The sequence below is a fragment of the Pagrus major genome, chromosome 22, assembly GCF_040436345.1.
Source record: "Pagrus major chromosome 22, Pma_NU_1.0".
In the NCBI taxonomy this organism is placed as follows: Eukaryota; Metazoa; Chordata; class Actinopteri; order Spariformes; family Sparidae; genus Pagrus; species Pagrus major.
The window spans coordinates 22,858,130-22,876,168 of NC_133236.1; the positions used below are offsets into that span (position 1 = coordinate 22,858,130).

An 18,039-nucleotide genomic window follows, 5' to 3' on the forward strand; every position below is an offset into this window, starting at 1 on the left:
GTGTGTGTGTGTGGTGTCTCTACTCTGCAGTTTCATACCACTGTAAATGATAATAGCTCTAAAAATGGAAAGCAAAGGAGGGAATATCAAAACCAGACAAGTGGTTGTTGTGGATCTCTTGGATGTTAAAGGTGCATTATGTAGGATTTTTAGTTGGAAATACTCTAAAATTATCAACAGACTGTGAAGAAATAACAGGTTTGATGTCAGGACGTCCATGTGTTGTGTTTCAGAGATATCTATGCTACTGGAGTTAGCATGCTAACCAGTTAGCCCCGACCCATCCCAGTCCAAAGCTTTCATGCTAGCCCCTAGCTCCCCTGGTGCTCCGTGCTCCCAGTCTGGACCGCTAGGTGAACGACTTACCAAGCTAACTAGCTGAGCTACAGGTAGCAGCTATCCTGGTGATATGCTGCCCCTTGTTTGTTTGAGAATGAATTCGACAGGTGGCTAATTCTTACATATTGCACCTTTAATGCTGGTATCTGTAATGTATTGGCCCTTGTGGCAGGAAAAGGTCATTAAAATGATGTCGGAAATACACCAAACAAGGAATATTATCCAAAATAGTACTTCTGACTTTGTCACACCTCATTGTGGCATATACTTAAAACAGCGGTCTAGCTAACTATTGGAGCTATGAGCCTCTTTTAGCTTATTGTTTTGGTTTCGAAGCTTTGTACTGGTTTCAGAGGTTGTAACTGTATGGACTCGGCTTGGGAACCAAATGTTGTCCGGTTCAAGTCCAGGTTGAACCGTGTGTGAAGCTGAAAAGTCGGCAGCCACCTCCTGGGCATCCTCGAGGTGCCCTTGTGCAAGGCACCGATTCCTCTAACTGCTCGGAGTGCTGACACCGTGGCTGCCCAATCGCTCGGACACTTCTCCACTAGTAGTTCCTGCGTGTGTGTGTGTATTTTGGCCATACTTGTGTGTGTGTGTGTGTGTGTAATTAAAAAGGCAAACAACAGAGCGTAAACATTGGATTCCCCCAGCGAGATTAATAAAGTGCTAAATTCAGTTTTAATTTACTGTTTTGTGTTCACCCTCAGTGCTCTCATCATTGTTGTTCTGGCAGCAGGCAGCTGTTTTTTAGCTAAAAAGCTCCTGTATATCATGTACCCAGTTAGCCAGCAACTAGCTGTGTGGTGATAATGAGCCAGATAATCCCTTCAAGGAGTTGGTGGAAAACAAAACAGAGCTGAAAGGAGAGCAAGGCCTTGATTGTACTCCTAAACGGACCTGTAGACGGAGAGCTGCGAGTATTTCTGCTTATGCTACTTCCTGGAGTCTCATACCGCGCATGTGCAGACATACACTGCGGCTCTCTCTAGCATAGCGATCGGTGGCATGAATGTAAACGTTGCTCTGCGTCGGCTGTGTTTGGTGTAAATGGGCGACTGTTTGCTAACTCATTCCTGAACAACTTTACGAGGCCGTAATTTGTGAACGTTTACAGCTTCTTCCACTCCCTCTACATAATAAAATCATGACAGCGTTTCAGATTTCATATTTACTGCTCTACCTTGTGACTTACTACGTCGTGTGTACACAGGACCTTGGCTGATGTGGATAAGGACGGGCGGCTGCAGGGGGACGAGTTCATCCTGGCCATGCACCTGGTGGACATGGCTAAAACTGGCCGACCTCTGCCCCTCACGCTGCCTCAAGACCTGGTTCCTCCGTCTCTCAGGTACAGATGTTTGACACACTCACTCTGTCTATGATTACATTCATTATTACAACCACTGACACTGTTTTTCTCTCATTTCAGAGGAGGAATCAAGCCCAGCGAGCTTGTTAATGGAACAGGGCCGTACATTACTCCCTGTTTAATAGACACAATAGAGGTAGAGCCTGCACAGAAGACCAAGAGCAGCGGTAGGGCACATTCTGCACACTTTGTTGTAACGCGAGGCGTCCTCGGGTGTTGCTCTGTGTCACAACGCTCTCTTTCTCCTAGTGTCCTTCGAGGACAAGCTGAAGGAGAACTTTGCGCGAGGCAGCGCCGAGCTGGAGAAACGGCGCCTGGCTCTGGAGGAGGCGCAGCGGAAGGAGAGGGAGAGGAGAGAGAGGGAGGAGATGGAGGCGCACGAGAGGAGGGAGAGGGAGGCCAGGGAGCATGAAAACCGGAGGAGGCTGGAGGAGGAGAGGCGGCTGGAGATGAAGAGAGAGATGGAGAGGCAGAGGGAGGAGGAAAGGGTGAGAGAGCTGGAGAGGAAGGAGGTGAGTGGGAGAAGAAAGCTTGTAGCCACTAGATTGTCGTCTCCGGTGACCACGTCTCTTCGTGCTTTCAGGTGGCGAAGCTGGAGATGGAGCGCCAGAGGAGGGAGGAGTGGGAGCGTGGGAAGAGAGAGGAGCTGGGGAGGAGGAGAGAGGGGGAGCAGGAGGAGATCTCCCGACTCAGGGCCAAAAAGAAGAGTCTAGAGTTGGAGCTGGAGGCTGTGGTGAGACATTTTTACAATCTTGCATATGTTAATGAAAGCACGAGCACGCTGTGATATCAACTCCCCGGTCTCAAAGGGCAACAAGCACAAGCAGATCTCAGACCGCCTGCGTGACGCTCAGAGCAAACGGCGGATCCTGAAGGCAGAGGTGGACCTCGTCAATCAGAAGAGGGACGCACGCATCACAGAGATCAACACGCTGCAGCTTCAGTTTGAGGTGAGAGAAAGGAGAAAAATTGTTTGCGCATTTAAACGAATCCCATAAATGTTTTAGTTTTTTTTCATGCCTCTGTGTTTCGCCACAGGACTGGCAGAAGAAGCTCTCACTGCTGCTCCCAGAACAACAGAGGCTGACGGAGAAGCTGCGAAACATCAACCTCAACAAAATCTCCTGTGAGTCACAAACGCCTGCTCGCACAACACGTACAGACAACACCCGTCACTGAGCTCTCTCTCCGGTCTCTGACCTTTGACCTGTTGTCTTGTAGCCGTGGCTCTGACCTCTCTGACCGGGAGCGTGACGGAGAAAGGTGTGAACTGCCGGCGGCTGAAGGATCAGCTTGACACTCTGGAGAGGGAGACGACGGACAAACTGGCCCAGATGGAGGAGTACAACAAGGAGCTTAAGGTCAGATTCAGCATGCGGAGGATGGAGATGACTGTTTGAGCCAATGTCAGAACATTTTAGTTCAACACAATCTATATTAGTCCGGGACGAGCCAGGTCAGACCACAGATTGTAGAAGATACAAATATCTCGGTCACTTGTTGGAGTCGGAAAATCAAGATTTGGAATATTATGATTCACCAAGATACCTGTCAATCAAGCAAACATCTTACCAGTGATTGTTTATCGTTTAAATCTACATCACAATTATTATTTAGCAGACCATGCATCACTCTTCCCTCAGATTTATTACAGTTAAAAGCTACAGTATTCACTGTTGTATCCTTGCTTATGCTTAAAGGGTAAAGGGTAGTATAAAGTCTCATGCATGTAATTTGATACATTGCCTCCAGTGATGTCACTTGGTGGCGAAGTTGCATTGTGGGTAATATAGGCAACAGTTCACTGGTCTATCTTGCACTTCTTCCTTTTCAAAACCTGGCGCCTACATTACCCACAATGCAATTTAGCCACTGAGTGAAATCACTGGAGGCAATCAGGTTAAATGGAGCTCCTTCTGGAGCCACAAAAGGCGTTATATTACTTTTTCACATGCAGAAGTACTCCCCAAGACCTGTAAACACACTTTAATGTGAAAATTTGGTGGAGTTACCCTTTAAGATGCCCCAAGTGTGGTCCGATTTAGAAAGTCAGCCATTTTTTAGTGCCCCAAATTCTCATATTTACTATAAAAACCATGATGGCAAACCTCCCTGCTTCAGTGTCTAAATATTTTTCATCTCTCTTTCTTCCTTTTTATTAATTAGTAACTCAGCATCATTTTAAATGAGGCCAATCTTAATGGTTCTTTAGAGTTTAATTAAGGTTAAGTTTGAAGTGAAATTGAATTTTGTCTACGTATCAAGACAGGATTTTCATCCATACCCCTCTGGTGTGAAAGTCAAGAAGCAGTTGAGTTGTGTAATAGATCCCATTAAACATAAATTATGCAGTGGATTTTGTCAGTTGTAAATTTAAACTGCATTACCACACTGGGATTTATGTAAATCTGGCAAATAGTGCTTTAAGTCTTTATTAAAAATGATACAACTTGTTTCTCAGTGAGCTTTAGATGTTGCTGTTAGGTGTATTCTTCAGTTTGTTGGGCTAGTTAGCTTCTCCCTGCTTCCTCTCTTCATCCTGGCTGAGCTGATCAAACGGCTCGCTCAATACTCCAATTACTCAATGACTACAGTTTTGCATGACATGACCCGTCGTACAAATGTACTGGAGGTGCACACAAACGCAACAGGAGTAGCCTTTTTGAGCGTGCAAAGAAAATATGAAGTTGATAAATGTCTGTTTTTGCTGTGAATGTGTCAATATGTCATCCGATCCGCTGTAGCGCTCTACAAACAAGTGTTGAAACTTTGAGGACTGAGGGACTTCACCGTGGTAATATTTCAGAGTAATAACCTGAACTACAGTGTAATCTCAATGCGTGACCTCCTCCTGAAAGCGATCCCTCATCTAATTCTCGTCAAGGAAACCAGAAAGCGTGTTTTCCAAAATGTCAAACTCTCCCTTTACGGTTATGTATTTAAGATGAATATTTCATTATAGAGGTCGGGTACAGCAAAATAAAGCAACATCACTGTGTGATGGATTACACCAATATTATGAACAAGAAGTTGGTGTGTAGGGAGCTTTTTTTTTTTTTTCACGCTTAAAATGCTGCTGTGAAATCTGGTTCAACTGGTGTTGGTGACGTTAGAGTTTCACCTCAGGCAAAGAAAACCTATTACCTGACCATTATTGCAGATGTACACGTCGGCTGGCAGAAAGCCCGATAATTCAGCACCTGTGAAGAATGATGTCATGTCCTCTCACGGTGTATCATCAATCTGTTGCTAATGATTGCAGCATCAGAAAAAGCCTGCTCTTTCTCTTTTATCTGCTCTGATGGTTTCTTTTATTAACTGCTTTTAACGCCTTTCTCTTTCTCCCTTTCTCTTTTTCCTCCGCTTCCCTCTACCTGGACATCTTTCTTCTGGTTTTCCATTTATTTTGTGGTGCCTCCTTTCCCTTTTTATCACCCTTTTCTTCTTGTCCCTTCCCTACAACACACCTCTGTTTCCCTCCTTTAATCTCAATCACACTTATTATATTTCACCTTCTGTCCATCCCGTCCTCTGCCCTGCTCCCTCCCTCCATCCTCACACTGTGTTTCTTTCATAGCTTGGGGATATGGATGACTGTGTCCTGCGGGGCCTTCTGTCTCTGCTGGCCTGCCTCAGCCAGCTCTTCCTTCTCATCAAGGTTATCTTTCTTTCCTCCCTGTCTCTCTCTGCCTCCCACAGTGCGTAATCTTTTTTTCACCACCGCTCCTCATTACGTTTTTCTGTCATCTCACCTCTTGTGTTCCCTCGAGCCACAGTCTTCGTTTTAGTTTTCATCCCCGTGATGATTCGATCTCCTCGCTAATCCTTGCTCTTTTGTCTTTTCACTCATTATTAAATGGAGCTTGTGCTCTGGTGCCATGTCCTCCCCTTTTTTCTTTTTGTTATTTCTCTCCGTGGAGTTTCGAGCCTGTGTTTTCTGTGTAAACAGGATGCACCCTGAGGGTAAAACACACACATACTGAATGCTTAACCTGCACATTTGTGTGTTTGCCAGTTTGTGGGCTGGCTCTTTTGCATCAGTTTTGCATGTTTGGAATGACTGTTTTGCATCAAATACTCCTTTTTAAACCCACGCCACATGCAGAGATGAGTTTTGAAACAGTACTTTCTATAGTTTTAATGCAAATTTAATAAAAAAGTGCTGGTTTTGGCTGCTGGAGCAGAAGGAAAAGCTTGCATACAGTCGTGTTTTGTGTTTGATCACAACACCGTTTCTGTGTTGTTAAACTAGTCTTGTGTCTTTTATGTCTCTCTAACGCGTTGCATACCCTGTGACTGCATCAGGAGCTGAGGGAGAAGCAGGTGAAGCAGCAGGCCGTCCTGGACGACCTGTACAGAGTCAAAGAGGAGAAACTGAGGGAGCTCCAGAGACGCAGGGAGGAGGAGCTGGAGAGGAGGAGGAGGGAGGAGGAGGAGGCTGCCAGGTGAGCATGAGGAAAAATGTGACTTATAATGGTGTGTGCAGCAAATCATTCATTAGTTGACTTGAATCTGCCTTTGTTTCTCTTTAAGTAATATTTTGGTCTATTAAGTGTCAGAAAATAGTGAAAAATGTCCATCCCAGCTTATTAAATCCCAAGCTGATGCATTTAAATGTCTCATTTTGTCAGTCCAAACCCCCAAAATAGTCAGTTTGATATGATATAACACAAATAAAGGCAGGACATTTCGATATTGGAGATGCTGATGACATAATTTTCTACCATTGTTGCATAAATATCACTTTAATGATGAATAAATTATCAAAATAGTTGTTTTTTCTGTAGAACAAGTAACTACGGAAGCCCTGAGGGGCAAGTGAGGACATTTTTTTCTGGTGAGAACTGCTGATTATCCTCGCAAAACTCTTTTTTTTCCACCAGTTCTCAAGTTATAAACACAAGAGAGAAAAAAAAAGGATTAAATCAGACTTAGAAGATGGATCACCAGAGACAAAACATTCCTCACTTGCCCCTCAGGTCTTCTGTAATCACCTCTTGCTGCTCTAATTTAAAATAAAACACATGTTCTTCTGTGTTGTGCTTTAAAAAGTTGCATGTAACTCCCACAGACAGGCGAAGCTCGAGCAGGAGAGGAGGGAGAAGGAGGAAGAGGAGGCGCGTCAGAGGAGGCTCCTGGAGGAGCAGAGGGCCAGACAGAGGGAGGAGGAGGAGAGGGAGGCACAGGCACGCCTCCGAGCCGCCCAGGAGAAAGCGCAGGAAGAGGAGAGGAGGAGGAGAGAGCAGGAGGAGGAGGAGGAGAAGAGGAAGAGGGAAGAGGAAGAAAGGAAACGGAAGGAGGAAGAAGAAGAGGAGGAGAGGAAGAGGAGGAAAGAGGAGCAGGAGAGAGCAGCGCAGCAGCTGGTGGTGCTGGCTCAGCGATCCTCGAAGCTGACCACGTACAGAGCTCTGTACTCGTTTGTTGCCCGGAACGCAGACGAGCTGAGTGTAGACGCAGACTGTCTTATAGAGGTGAGAGTAACTGTTCCTGATTGGTCCAGTTAGATGTAAGCATGCTCGTCATCATCACCTGGCTGTGGTGGATTGAAACGTGTTTTCCGTGATGCAGGTGGACGAGCAGACCGTCGGCGAGCCTGGCTGGCTGTGCGGGAGTTACCGTGGAAACCGGGGCTGGTTCCCCCAGAGTTACGCAGAGAAATGTCCGACCCCTTCCACCACTGAGACTGCCCCTTCGTTACCTGGAAAAACATCCTGTCCGCCGCCACCGCTGAACGCAAGGTAACACTCAGGAAGGAACAGGATGCTCAGGACGGTCTCAAAGGCATTTTAATGTGCAATACTTGTGAGACAGTTTTGTGCTTTTTTTGCTGTCTGATAGTCCGTAACAGTCACCTTGGGTGTTGTAATTTACGCCTCAGTTCTGTGAGGTTGTTATTATTCCCGTGTTGGCTCCTTCCCCTAATGGTTTGTCCCTCCCGTTTCACCCAGAGTCCCAGATGGGGAGGTAGTAGTCGACAGCCCTGCTCCTGCCCAACCAGACGCTTCACAGGTGAGGAGGGAGTGCTTATGTTTACTTTAAACTCCAGCGTGCAGCGGGTCGAGTCTGACTTCTTTAAAGAAAGCTCGCTCCTAATGGACGGATAAACGTTTAAGTGACCCGCTCCTGCATGCAGATTTAAACCTGTTTTTGTTGCCTCGTCAGTTCAGAGATAAACGTGAATTTTTCTGGATGGAGTAGTCGTGTTTCATCTGGGAGAAACATGGGAGTTATCTGTTTGTACGCTATCTGTATTTACTCTCTGCTGTCCGGTATCACAAGGACAAAATGTACCTGTTCTCCAAACTTAGTTTACATGCAGCTGATTCATCAGTTGATATCTACAGCGGGAATATTATCTGAAAATGTCATGAGCTTTTCAATTATCAGGGGCCTCCCTGTCCTGCCAGTTTATTAAAATTCAAGCTGCACTAATCCATATTTTATCAGTATTAAAAATGGAACAAGTGACTACGTGTAATGTGAAAGGAGGAACTTGTAAGGACAAATCCAGAGAGCAGTATCATCATATTCTGCAGTTCTCCTCAGCTCTTCTCAGATTGTCAGCGTCTTTCAGCTCATGTTTAGATATATCACAGCACCGAGCAGCAGACAGACACAGCTGCTGAATAAAGTGAGCGTTAAGCAGCTGAAAACTAGATTTTTGTCCTCAGAGGTGGTGGAGTCGAGTTCCCTCTGGACCCCAAAAGCCTCTTTCGGTGCCTAATATATAATATAATCAAGTGAACATCAGCTACATTAGCATCTTCATTGTATCCCAGCTGCTGGGCGACCTCAAGCCATATACAGTACTGTCCTCGACTTGGTTGTTGAGGTAATCGTTGTGGTGTCTGTCAGACAGTATTGGCTGCTGTGAGACCAAACTGATCAGGTTTTCTCCCGTTTTGACCCAGACATCAGCTGAAATAAAAGGATTTCATTGGCCAACCATATATTTCTGCAAGCTGACATCGAGGTCTGCCAGAATATTATATATAAAGTCAGTTTTTATACGTTTCTGTGCAATTTTTGGGGACGAAATCTGTGCTTTCAACTCGCTGTCGGAGAGGAGAGCGAGAAAGCCACTGATGTCGTCACGACATTGTGAAACGTGAACATTGAAACCATCTCAAATATTCAGAATCGATACACAACTACTAACTACTGGATTTAAAGATGTGTACTACTTATTTCACAAAGGCCAAACGCCCTGTCTCGCAAATTCACTTTGGATCCACTCCAGACTTTAATGGGTTCGTCCTTGGCCCGTGCTCAACCCATCAACCAAGTTTCCTGAAAATCCGTATGAAGTTTTATCGTAATATAGAACAAGCCGTAATGTTTCTCTGCATCTGCTGCTGCAAGTGTAAATTAGCAGCTGTTTGCTAATCGGTTATATATCAACTTTATGAGGCCGGCATGCCAAAAATAACTTAATGCGGGTTTAAATCTAATTTCAGTAGGTATCTTGTTGGTATAACAACATCTGCCTCCGTAGTATATGTCGGCTATAAACTGTCTTTGGCGGGCAAGGAACTAGGTCTGGCTGGGGTACTCACGCTGCTGCTGACACCAGCACACACACACTCACATCCTGAACAGCAGTATGGTTTTATATTTATAGCTTTTCTCTACTGGGAGCTCTTCTCTCTCTCTGCCTCTGTGTGGGTGACCCAGACATTTACAGATCCCCGTCTCCTAATAGATAACATCAGTGTTAGTGGGTCTGGCATTTGTAGGTTATGTCTCAGGCTCAGAATCAAATGAAAAGTAATAATATTCTAGGTGGCTTTATGTCACAGAGGCTCATTTTATGGTTTGCTTGATGTAACAGATGAATCTAATCTCTCTCCGCAGCCCTCGGTCCCTCTGCTGGCTCGAGCCGTCTCCTCCTGGTCGGCCGCCTCGGAGGCTCACCCCAGCTTCCCCTCCGGCATCGGTGACGTCATCACGGCGCTGCTGAGCTTCTCACAGGGCGACATCATCAGCGTGCTCCAGCAGAGGGAAGACTGGTGGTTGGGGCAGCTCAACGGGACGCAGGGATGGTTCCCCAAAGGCTGTGTCGCTTTGGAGGCCGCTGGCAGCACAGAGTACGAAGACACACGCCGACACGCACCTCTGATGTCGAATTAAGTTGAGCATGAGACTAAACTGACTTTGTGTTGATCTCATTCTAGTTTGGACGCATTTGACGCAGGCGACTCTGTTCATCTAGAGGGTAAGCGGAGTTTATGTGCAGGATAACAGGTTTTAACATGACAAGGTTCTGACTTTCACTCCTGTGTTCAATCCAAACCAGAGTATGTGGCCTTGTACACGTACGAGAGCCCGGAGATGGGGGACCTGACGTTTAATGAGGGGGATGTCGTCATAGTGACGGAGAGAGAGGGAGAGTGGTGGCGAGGATGCATCGGGGATCAGACGGGGGTTTTCCCCTCGAACTACGTCCGACCTGTCGAACCAGAGGTGAGTCCACTTGTGTTTATTAGTGGGGGAGTTCTGTTAGAACCATGGTACTGCTGTTCTGACACGAACATGAAATGTTTGTGATTTTATTATTTATGAGATTAGTCAGCTTTATCAACAGAAATCTAAGTCCAAATTGTTATCAGAGTGCAATGCTCAACCAGAAACAGCTTTTAAAAACCTGGAGCCTACATTACCCAAAATGCAACTCAGTGACATCACTAGAGGCAATTTATCATATACAAACAGCCTCCTTTGGTTTTATACTACTTATTTCTCACATATGTGTATGTGTACTGTGAACATGGTGAAATTTGATAAACTATACTACAAAGTAATTAATCCAGTTATCAGTAGATGAATCTGTATGTTGACAGTCATCTTTGATCACAACCCTAACATTATTTTTCCGCATATTATATATACTCTTCTTGAATTTTGTATCTTATTGACTTATTTATTACTTACTTTAACTTTATTCGTTAAGGCGACGAGACCTGGAGCTTCAACCAAAAAGCCTGGTGAGAAAATGCACACATTACACACACACACACACACTGTCACATTATGCTGATTGCCTCTGTAATGCTCTTGACATTTACCTGATCTAAATTCATCCTCAGCTATTTCTGTTTGGTCAACAGAGATCGCTCAGGCAGTCAGCACCACCGCCACCGCCGCCGCCGCCACCGTCGCTCCCATGATACATCAGCTGCGTCTGTCTCCAGGGCAACTGATTGTGGTCCTGGCTAAGAACTCCACCGGCTGGTGGCTCGGGGAACTACAGGTCAGTCATTACAGCCACATGGTCTTTGTGAGAGTTATGAGTCTTTTTTGAGAAAATAAAAGTCGAAGAATAATCTTAGCTGCTAATACTTTGGCATGTCACTAACAGTTGTTTGGCTCTAAATACTGATGTGCAGTTCAAAGTCACCTGCGCTGTGTAGCACTGTATGAGCATGATTAATCAGCTGTAGTTCTCTTAAATCCACTGCTCATATCTGAATATCCACATTGCTGGAGAATTGAAGGCAAATGAGACAATATTTAAAGGTGCAATGTGTAATAATTGACCTCTGGTTGTCACCCACTGCTGTTGAGGGAAAAGACGCAACAAAAAAAGATATTTTTGAATGAAAAATTAATCTTTTATGGGTTATGGTATTTTACATTGTTATGGTATTTAGGTTTTTATTGGTATATTAAAGGTGCAGTATGTAAGAATTGCCCACCTGTCGAAACAAACAGGGTGCAGCATATCACCGGGGTAGCTGCTACCTGCTGCTAACTGTAGCTGCCTTTAGGTAGTAACTTCAATAGATGTGCTATTTCTTCACATTCTGTTGATAATTTTTGAACGTTTTAAACTATAATTCTTACGTATTGCACCTTTTAACAGTGTGAAAACTATTTAAAGCACTGTTAAATGATTGTCGAGAAAAATGTCTTGGTCATGTATGATGTATGTCATGTCCTACAAGCCTTAAAACACGATGGAAGAAAACATTTCTTTTTCCACCAAACACAACCTGTACTGTAGATGTCTGTGTATCTGCTGACTTGTCAGATCAATGGAGAGCTGGTGGGAGGTGGGCAGGAGGTTACAGGAGTAATAACAAGGCTGTCTATATGTCATATAGCTCCAGCAGTGAGAGGTTAATCCACACTGTCTATTTTGTGCTGAGGTTGCCACTGTAGCTCCGGTTAAACCCTCAGTGTACAGTTTGACACAGTAATGAGACGGCTGAGAAACAGCGAGGAGCGGACGGTTCAGCCAAGGTAGTCAGAATTTAATTTAACATCGTTGTACAGTGATCTCGGTAATGAATATGCTGATCGAGATCAAGAGGGATGAGACATTAAACAGAAGTCTGTTGGTCGGTCCACAGTCTTCAGGTTGAGCTTTGGTTTGATTTATGAAGGCAGTGAGTATAAATTCCCAGTAAAGACCCGTCGAGATTGAGCATAGATTGTTGTTTGCGCTGCTGAGATTCTGGAGGTTCTGCTCCCTGCCCGGACAGAATCGATCCATCAATTCATCTCGCGATGTAGAATTCAAAAGCGAACCGGCAAGAGATTGATTTACTCTCACTGGCTCTTTTCCCTCCAGGCGAGAGGCAAGAAGCGCCAGAGAGGCTGGTTTCATTCCTCTCACGTCAAGCTCCTCGGTCCCTCCAGCACCAAGTCCTCCCCCTCCCCTCTGCCAGGTGACGGCTGACACTCTTTGAACATTGCATCCTATTCGTGACCAGTGTGCATGATCTGTTATTGCACGGTTGGGGTTGTCTGTAATAAATTAAGTTAAATCAAGCATGCAGAGACGTTAATACATTATAATTATAGACTATGATTGCTTTGACGACCCTGCCAATAACTGCTGATGAGTGTCCGGGTCTATGGATTTGAAATTTTATAGAAAATGTGCATTAATGTGCCAAATAAGTATGATGCAAATGCCAAGGTGCCAATCTTATAGTTATGTGTGTACAAACTTAAATGGCTAGCCATCCAATAACTGTTTGGATTGGTGGACCAAACAGCCACTCTGTTAGTATGTGTAAAAATCTTAAGTAAACTGATAAATCGAATTTACCCACATTCTTAAATTTAACCCCATGCTTGCCTCTGATCCCTCAGTGTGCCAGGTTATTGCAATGTACGACTACACGGCTGCCAATCGCGATGAGTTGAGCTTCTCCAAGGGTCAGCTGATCAGCATCCTGGACAAGACCAACCCCGACTGGTGGAAAGGAGACGTCAATGGGGTCACAGGCTTGCTGCCCACCAATTATGTCAAGATGACAACAGAATCAGACCCCAGCCAGCAATGTGAGTAAACCTCCAGCTTTCATTTCTGCTGCACCTAACAGCTTCTCTCAGAGGGACAATATTTTTCTGTCATGCAGTCTGAGAGAAAATCAATAATTCACACGAGTAGCTGGGATTATTGTGGTCGTGCTGTTGGTGGGTACAAATATAAACTGATGTTCATCAGCTGTAAAAACAAACTTATCTCTTGTCTGCTGAAAAAGTCTGATTGGTTGACTTGACTCACTCCAGGTACAGTAGATCCCTCATCCATGTCAGAGCATGGAAAGACTGACGGTAAGCTCAAAAGTGTTGGTTTGTGTCAATCACTGAGGGATCACTGATGAACCCACTGCACTTAAAAGGCCCAATCCGATACATGTTGACCCTCTTTATTGGCAAGAATAAAAAAGTCAAGTAATTTCCTTCAGTCCAGAATAAAGGATCGGGCCTTTTAACTTGCTGCACCAACGATTTAAAATCATTCAAATGAATTGTTTTGGGAACTACGCTTATGAACATTATTGCAGGAAAAAAAACAAACATAAAACAACCAATTGTTAGGTAGAGCTAGCAAGCTGTAAGTTTAGCATAGAGACTGGACGCAGGCCTACCATGGATTTAAAAAGCTCACTAAATAACACGTTATAGCTCATCAGCTTAAATGTTAGAAAGAATGAGATGTAACTATGCTAGCTAAATAGGCTAGCTATTTGCTCCCGTTTTCATTCTTTATGTTATGCTAAGCTAACCGTCTCCTGGCTACAAATTCATGTTTAGCATAGTCTGGTCGAGAAAGTGAATAAGCACATTTCACAAAACGTCAAAGGACAAGTTTTGGGAACTGTGCTTGTGCACATTGTTGCTGCGAATGTGATGGTCTCAGGCTAAAATGTTAATTATTAGCTTAGCATAAAGACTGAAAGGAGGAGAAAATGGATAGCTTGGCAACTTTAGAAGGTAAGCTAACATAAAAATGTTATATCTCATTAACTTAAACCTTACAGAAACTGAAATGTAAGGAGGCTAGCTAGATAGGCTAGCTGCTTCTCCTTGTTTCCAGTCTTTATGTTAAGCTGAAAATAGGAGCAAAAAAGTTAGCATGGCTTCATCAGAGGGTAAAACTAACATAAAAATCTGCCTATGGAGACTTTTAAAGCTGGCTGATAAGCTAAGCCAACCGTCTCTGGGCTGTAGCTTCATATTTAGCATCCTCTCAGCATGAAAGTGTATAAGCGTATTTTTCAAAAAGTCAAAATAGTCTTTAAAAATTGTCGCCAACAAATCACTGGGTCACAGAGCAACATGGAACAACCACTGATTAACTTTCATTCTAATCAGTCATATTTTGGGGAAATTTCAGATATTAGTTTCACATGGAGGTTGACGGATAGAGACACCACTACGCATACAACTGTGTGTCCATTACACTGATCACTGGCATGTATCGAAGGGTGTGATTTGTGTGTGCTCGCTCACACAGCCGGTCTGATGATATAAAAGAGTCCATTTTTTGTGTGTGTCCATTAGTATTCATAGCCTGCATGTTCTCCTCGGCAGTGGATCTATGTTAACAAGAGTGAACGCGCTGGACGTTTAATTAGGATGAACTCATTAAAGCTGCAGACACCAAACACGGTGAAATTTTAATTCTAATGAACTTGTCCTGACTTAGACACACCCCGGCACACACACACACGATCTTGAGCTTCATCAGAGAAATAAAATGTAATAAATTGCCATCATGCTCCGGCTGATACGATTAGTAACAACATTTACATTTCCAGAAATACATTATTAATGCACGTGCATGTATGAGTCTAGCATTAATATTAAAACTAAATTAATGTCTGCTGTCTCTCCTTCATCTCACTCACCTCCCCTCCCCTCCCCTCCCTCCCGCTCCTCCACTTCATCTCCTTTTTTCTGTTTCCTCTGTAGGACAGTAGTGCTGGCTTTCCTCTCACCTCTTCCTTCTCTTCCTCTTCCTCCTCCTCTTCCTCTTCTTCTTCCTCACCCCTTCTGTCTGAGCCAATCCGAATTGCCCTGTCGCGACAGGAAGCCCAGCCGCCAGCGAGAACAGCCCGTCTCTGCGCTTTCCACCTCACTCGTTTAGGACTGTGGTGTTCTCTGCTCCTCTTGTTTTTGATTCTTTTCATTTATTTTGCTTCTTTTCTTTCTTTTTTTTCCCCCTATAAGGCATTTATTTCTCACCCTTACCCCCCCGGCTCTCTCTCTGTCCTCGTCTTTGTTTCCCTTGATGTTTCTTTGACTAACTAATTAACCAATGGAGCGAGGCAGAGGCAGCGAGACGTGCTTTAGAGGCTTTTGTCCCTCTGATACAGAAGGCATGAAATGTGTAGTTTTTTTGCTAAAGATTAATGGAAACACGGATCACCTGGATGTGTTTTGGTTACACAGTATAATGAAAATAATATGTGAATGGCACCAAAACTGAAGTCATTTAGTTTTCTAAAATTAAGGCTATGAATCTCTACGGCAAACAATTTCTTAACAGGGTCACTCATTCTTGCACTAACGACATTAAAGGCGCAATATGTAAGAATTTTAGTTTAAAAACGTCAACATCAGTTTGCATGCTAAACAAGATGGCCCCCGGCCTGTCCCGCTACAAAGCTCCTGGGCTAGCGGCGTAAATATCAACACTCCGGCGCCGGCGCTCTGAGCTTCCAGTCCGGACCGCTAGCTGCATGGCTTACCGAGCTAACGGCAGCTGGAGTTAGCAGCAGTTAGCAATCACTCTGGCGATATGCTGCCCCCTTTTGGCCAATTCTTACATATTGCACCTTTAAACCTTGCTAAAATGGACCAATGGGAACACTCACTGTTGCTTAAATCACCGATAACCTTGATTGCTGCTTGCTAGCGCATTTTGCTCGTGCTAAAAAAATTGTCGTGATTTTAATTATTAACCCCTTATGCACTCTTCCATCTATTAATGCTTCCAAGTGATCAAAGAGTCATCCTGTACTGAACTGTGATATCACCAGCAAAAAAAACGATCACGCAGATATTTAGCGTTTAGATTCACAGATAACGACACCACACTGCTGACATTCACGTCCGACCTTTGGCCACGTTTGTACCTCAAAGACTTGAACCACCCAACTGAGTCTTCCACTGCTCTTTCACACAAGCATTAGCTACTCTGCTCATTCACACCTATGCAATCATTCGGAGTGAGCGCTCCACCGTGAAAAAAGGTGCTTTGTTTTTCTTTTATTTAGCATCTTTGTTAGCAGTGTTCTTAGCGTTAGCATTGCCTGGTATGTTCATGTACTGCAACTACAACGTGCCTCACTCTTGTCTGTGCATTAAATGTAAATAAATGATCATAGAACTTATAATAAAGGGAGATTTTAACATGCTGATGTGTGAAGTGTTTACTCAGACAGCTCTTCTCGTGATTGCACATGCTTGTGTTGTGTGCATGCACGCATGTTTGCTCGTCTTCATGCGTGTGCCGCGCGCTGTAGGGTGTGCCGACCTGATGACGCTGGACACCATGACGCCTCAGGAGAGGAAGAGGCAGGGTTACATCCACGAGCTCATCCAGACTGAGGAGACCTACGTGGATGACCTGGAGCTGGTTCTAGAGGTACAGACAAACACATATTCAGAAAGTATTCAACTTTTCTCCTGAATATGAACCACTGGGATTGTTTTTTCTTTCCATTTGTCTCTCAGGTCTTCCACAAGCCAATGTCTGAGTCAGGCCGTTTGACGGAGGCTGAGATGGGGGTGATCTTTGTTAACTGGAGGGAGCTGATTATGTGTAACACCAAACTACTCAAGTAGGTTTTCTACACCACCTTTATGAGCCTTTCTGGTAAATGATGTGAATCTACTCTGCTTCTTACAACACTGGAATGGAAGTTTCTGGCTAATATTGGCTAACAGGAAGAACTGAATGCTGAAAAAAAAACTATTAAAGGGAAAATCCACTGTAAAACATCAATATTTGACATTTCAGATTTGGTTCACAGAGTTATTGGGAATGTAAAAATAGTTTTAGAGTTTTTTAACTGGTTTGTTGTTGCGCATTGCCAAATCCTTTGGCTGGGAGGCTTTACTGCAGAAAACAGTAAATAAGTAGATATAGTATAAGATGTAAATATATAAAAACTTAGTATAGTGACAGTAAAATCTATGAAAGTTATAAAGCAAAGAAACTGCATAAAAAGAAATAAGAAAAAAGCATAATATAAAATCAGTTAAAGGTATAACAGCAAAAAGTACAGCAGCAGTTAAGGCAGTAAAATATACATATTTATAAAGACAATCAATCATGTCTTACATTATCTCCGTCTCAGGGCGCTGCGTGTGCGTAAAAAGACAGGAGGAGACAACATGCCTGTTCAGCTGATCGGGGACCTGTTGGCTGCCGAGCTCGCCCACATGCAGCCCTACATCCGCTTCTGCTCCTGTCAGCTCAACGCCGCCGCCCTGCTGCAGAGCAAAACCTACAACCAGCCAGACTTTAAAGACTTCCTCAAGGTACGAGTTGTGGATGAAGAACAGACACGGCTCTGTGAGATGCAATAAAATATAAATCTCTCTAACCGTCTGCCTCCTCTCGAGCAGAAGATAGCCACCAACTACCGCTGTAAAGGAATGCCGCTGTCCAGCTTCCTCCTCAAGCCCATGCAGAGGATCACACGCTACCCCCTGCTCATAAAGAACGTAAGGAGAAAAGCTCTCTCTGTGTCTAATTATAAGTGATTTCATGACTTTTCTCTAATCCGTCTCCTTTCCTTCAGATCCTGGAGAACACCCCAGACGGCCACGCAGACCGCAACCCGCTGAGAGAAGCTCTGGAGCGAGCCGAGGAGCTGTGCTCTCAGGTCAACGAGGGAGTCCGGGAGAAGGAGAACTCGGACAGGCTGGAGTGGATCCAGAGCCACGTCCAGTGTGAGGGACCTATAGAGGTAAACACAGTTGGACTCTGCAGCTTCACGACACGTTCTCATCAGAATTTATGTTGTCTGGTACATAAAACAAATGCACACAGCGATGCCAGGAAGCGTTTTTCACTA

At 44.3% G+C, this 18,039-nt stretch overlaps 1 protein-coding gene across 6 annotated transcripts in view; it reads left to right on the forward strand.

Moving 5' to 3' along the window:
* Nucleotides 1-18,039, forward strand: part of itsn2a (intersectin 2a) — a 41,063-nt gene that overhangs the window by 20,463 nt on the left and 2,561 nt on the right. For 2 of the 6 annotated variants that reach the window (XM_073493375.1, XM_073493372.1), the window contains 24 exons: nt 1,553-1,690; nt 1,772-1,878; nt 1,961-2,223; nt 2,295-2,444; nt 2,521-2,661; nt 2,750-2,837; nt 2,933-3,072; nt 6,017-6,156; nt 6,783-7,182; nt 7,280-7,449; nt 7,660-7,720; nt 9,566-9,798; nt 9,886-9,926; nt 10,008-10,174; nt 10,662-10,695; nt 10,798-10,961; nt 12,285-12,381; nt 12,812-13,003; nt 13,235-13,279; nt 16,480-16,601; nt 16,691-16,797; nt 17,317-17,500; nt 17,588-17,686; nt 17,764-17,931. In XM_073493375.1, coding sequence (XP_073349476.1) covers nt 1,553-1,690; nt 1,772-1,878; nt 1,961-2,223; nt 2,295-2,444; nt 2,521-2,661; nt 2,750-2,837; nt 2,933-3,072; nt 6,017-6,156; nt 6,783-7,182; nt 7,280-7,449; nt 7,660-7,720; nt 9,566-9,798; nt 9,886-9,926; nt 10,008-10,174; nt 10,662-10,695; nt 10,798-10,961; nt 12,285-12,381; nt 12,812-13,003; nt 13,235-13,279; nt 16,480-16,601; nt 16,691-16,797; nt 17,317-17,500; nt 17,588-17,686; nt 17,764-17,931 — 3,451 coding nt within the window. The remainder of the gene's footprint in view (nt 1-1,552; nt 1,691-1,771; nt 1,879-1,960; nt 2,224-2,294; nt 2,445-2,520; nt 2,662-2,749; nt 2,838-2,932; nt 3,073-6,016; nt 6,157-6,782; nt 7,183-7,279; nt 7,450-7,659; nt 7,721-9,565; nt 9,799-9,885; nt 9,927-10,007; nt 10,175-10,661; nt 10,696-10,797; nt 10,962-12,284; nt 12,382-12,811; nt 13,004-13,234; nt 13,280-16,479; nt 16,602-16,690; nt 16,798-17,316; nt 17,501-17,587; nt 17,687-17,763; nt 17,932-18,039) is intronic. The other 4 variants (XM_073493373.1, XM_073493374.1, XM_073493376.1 and 1 more) reach the window with 4 other exon arrangements.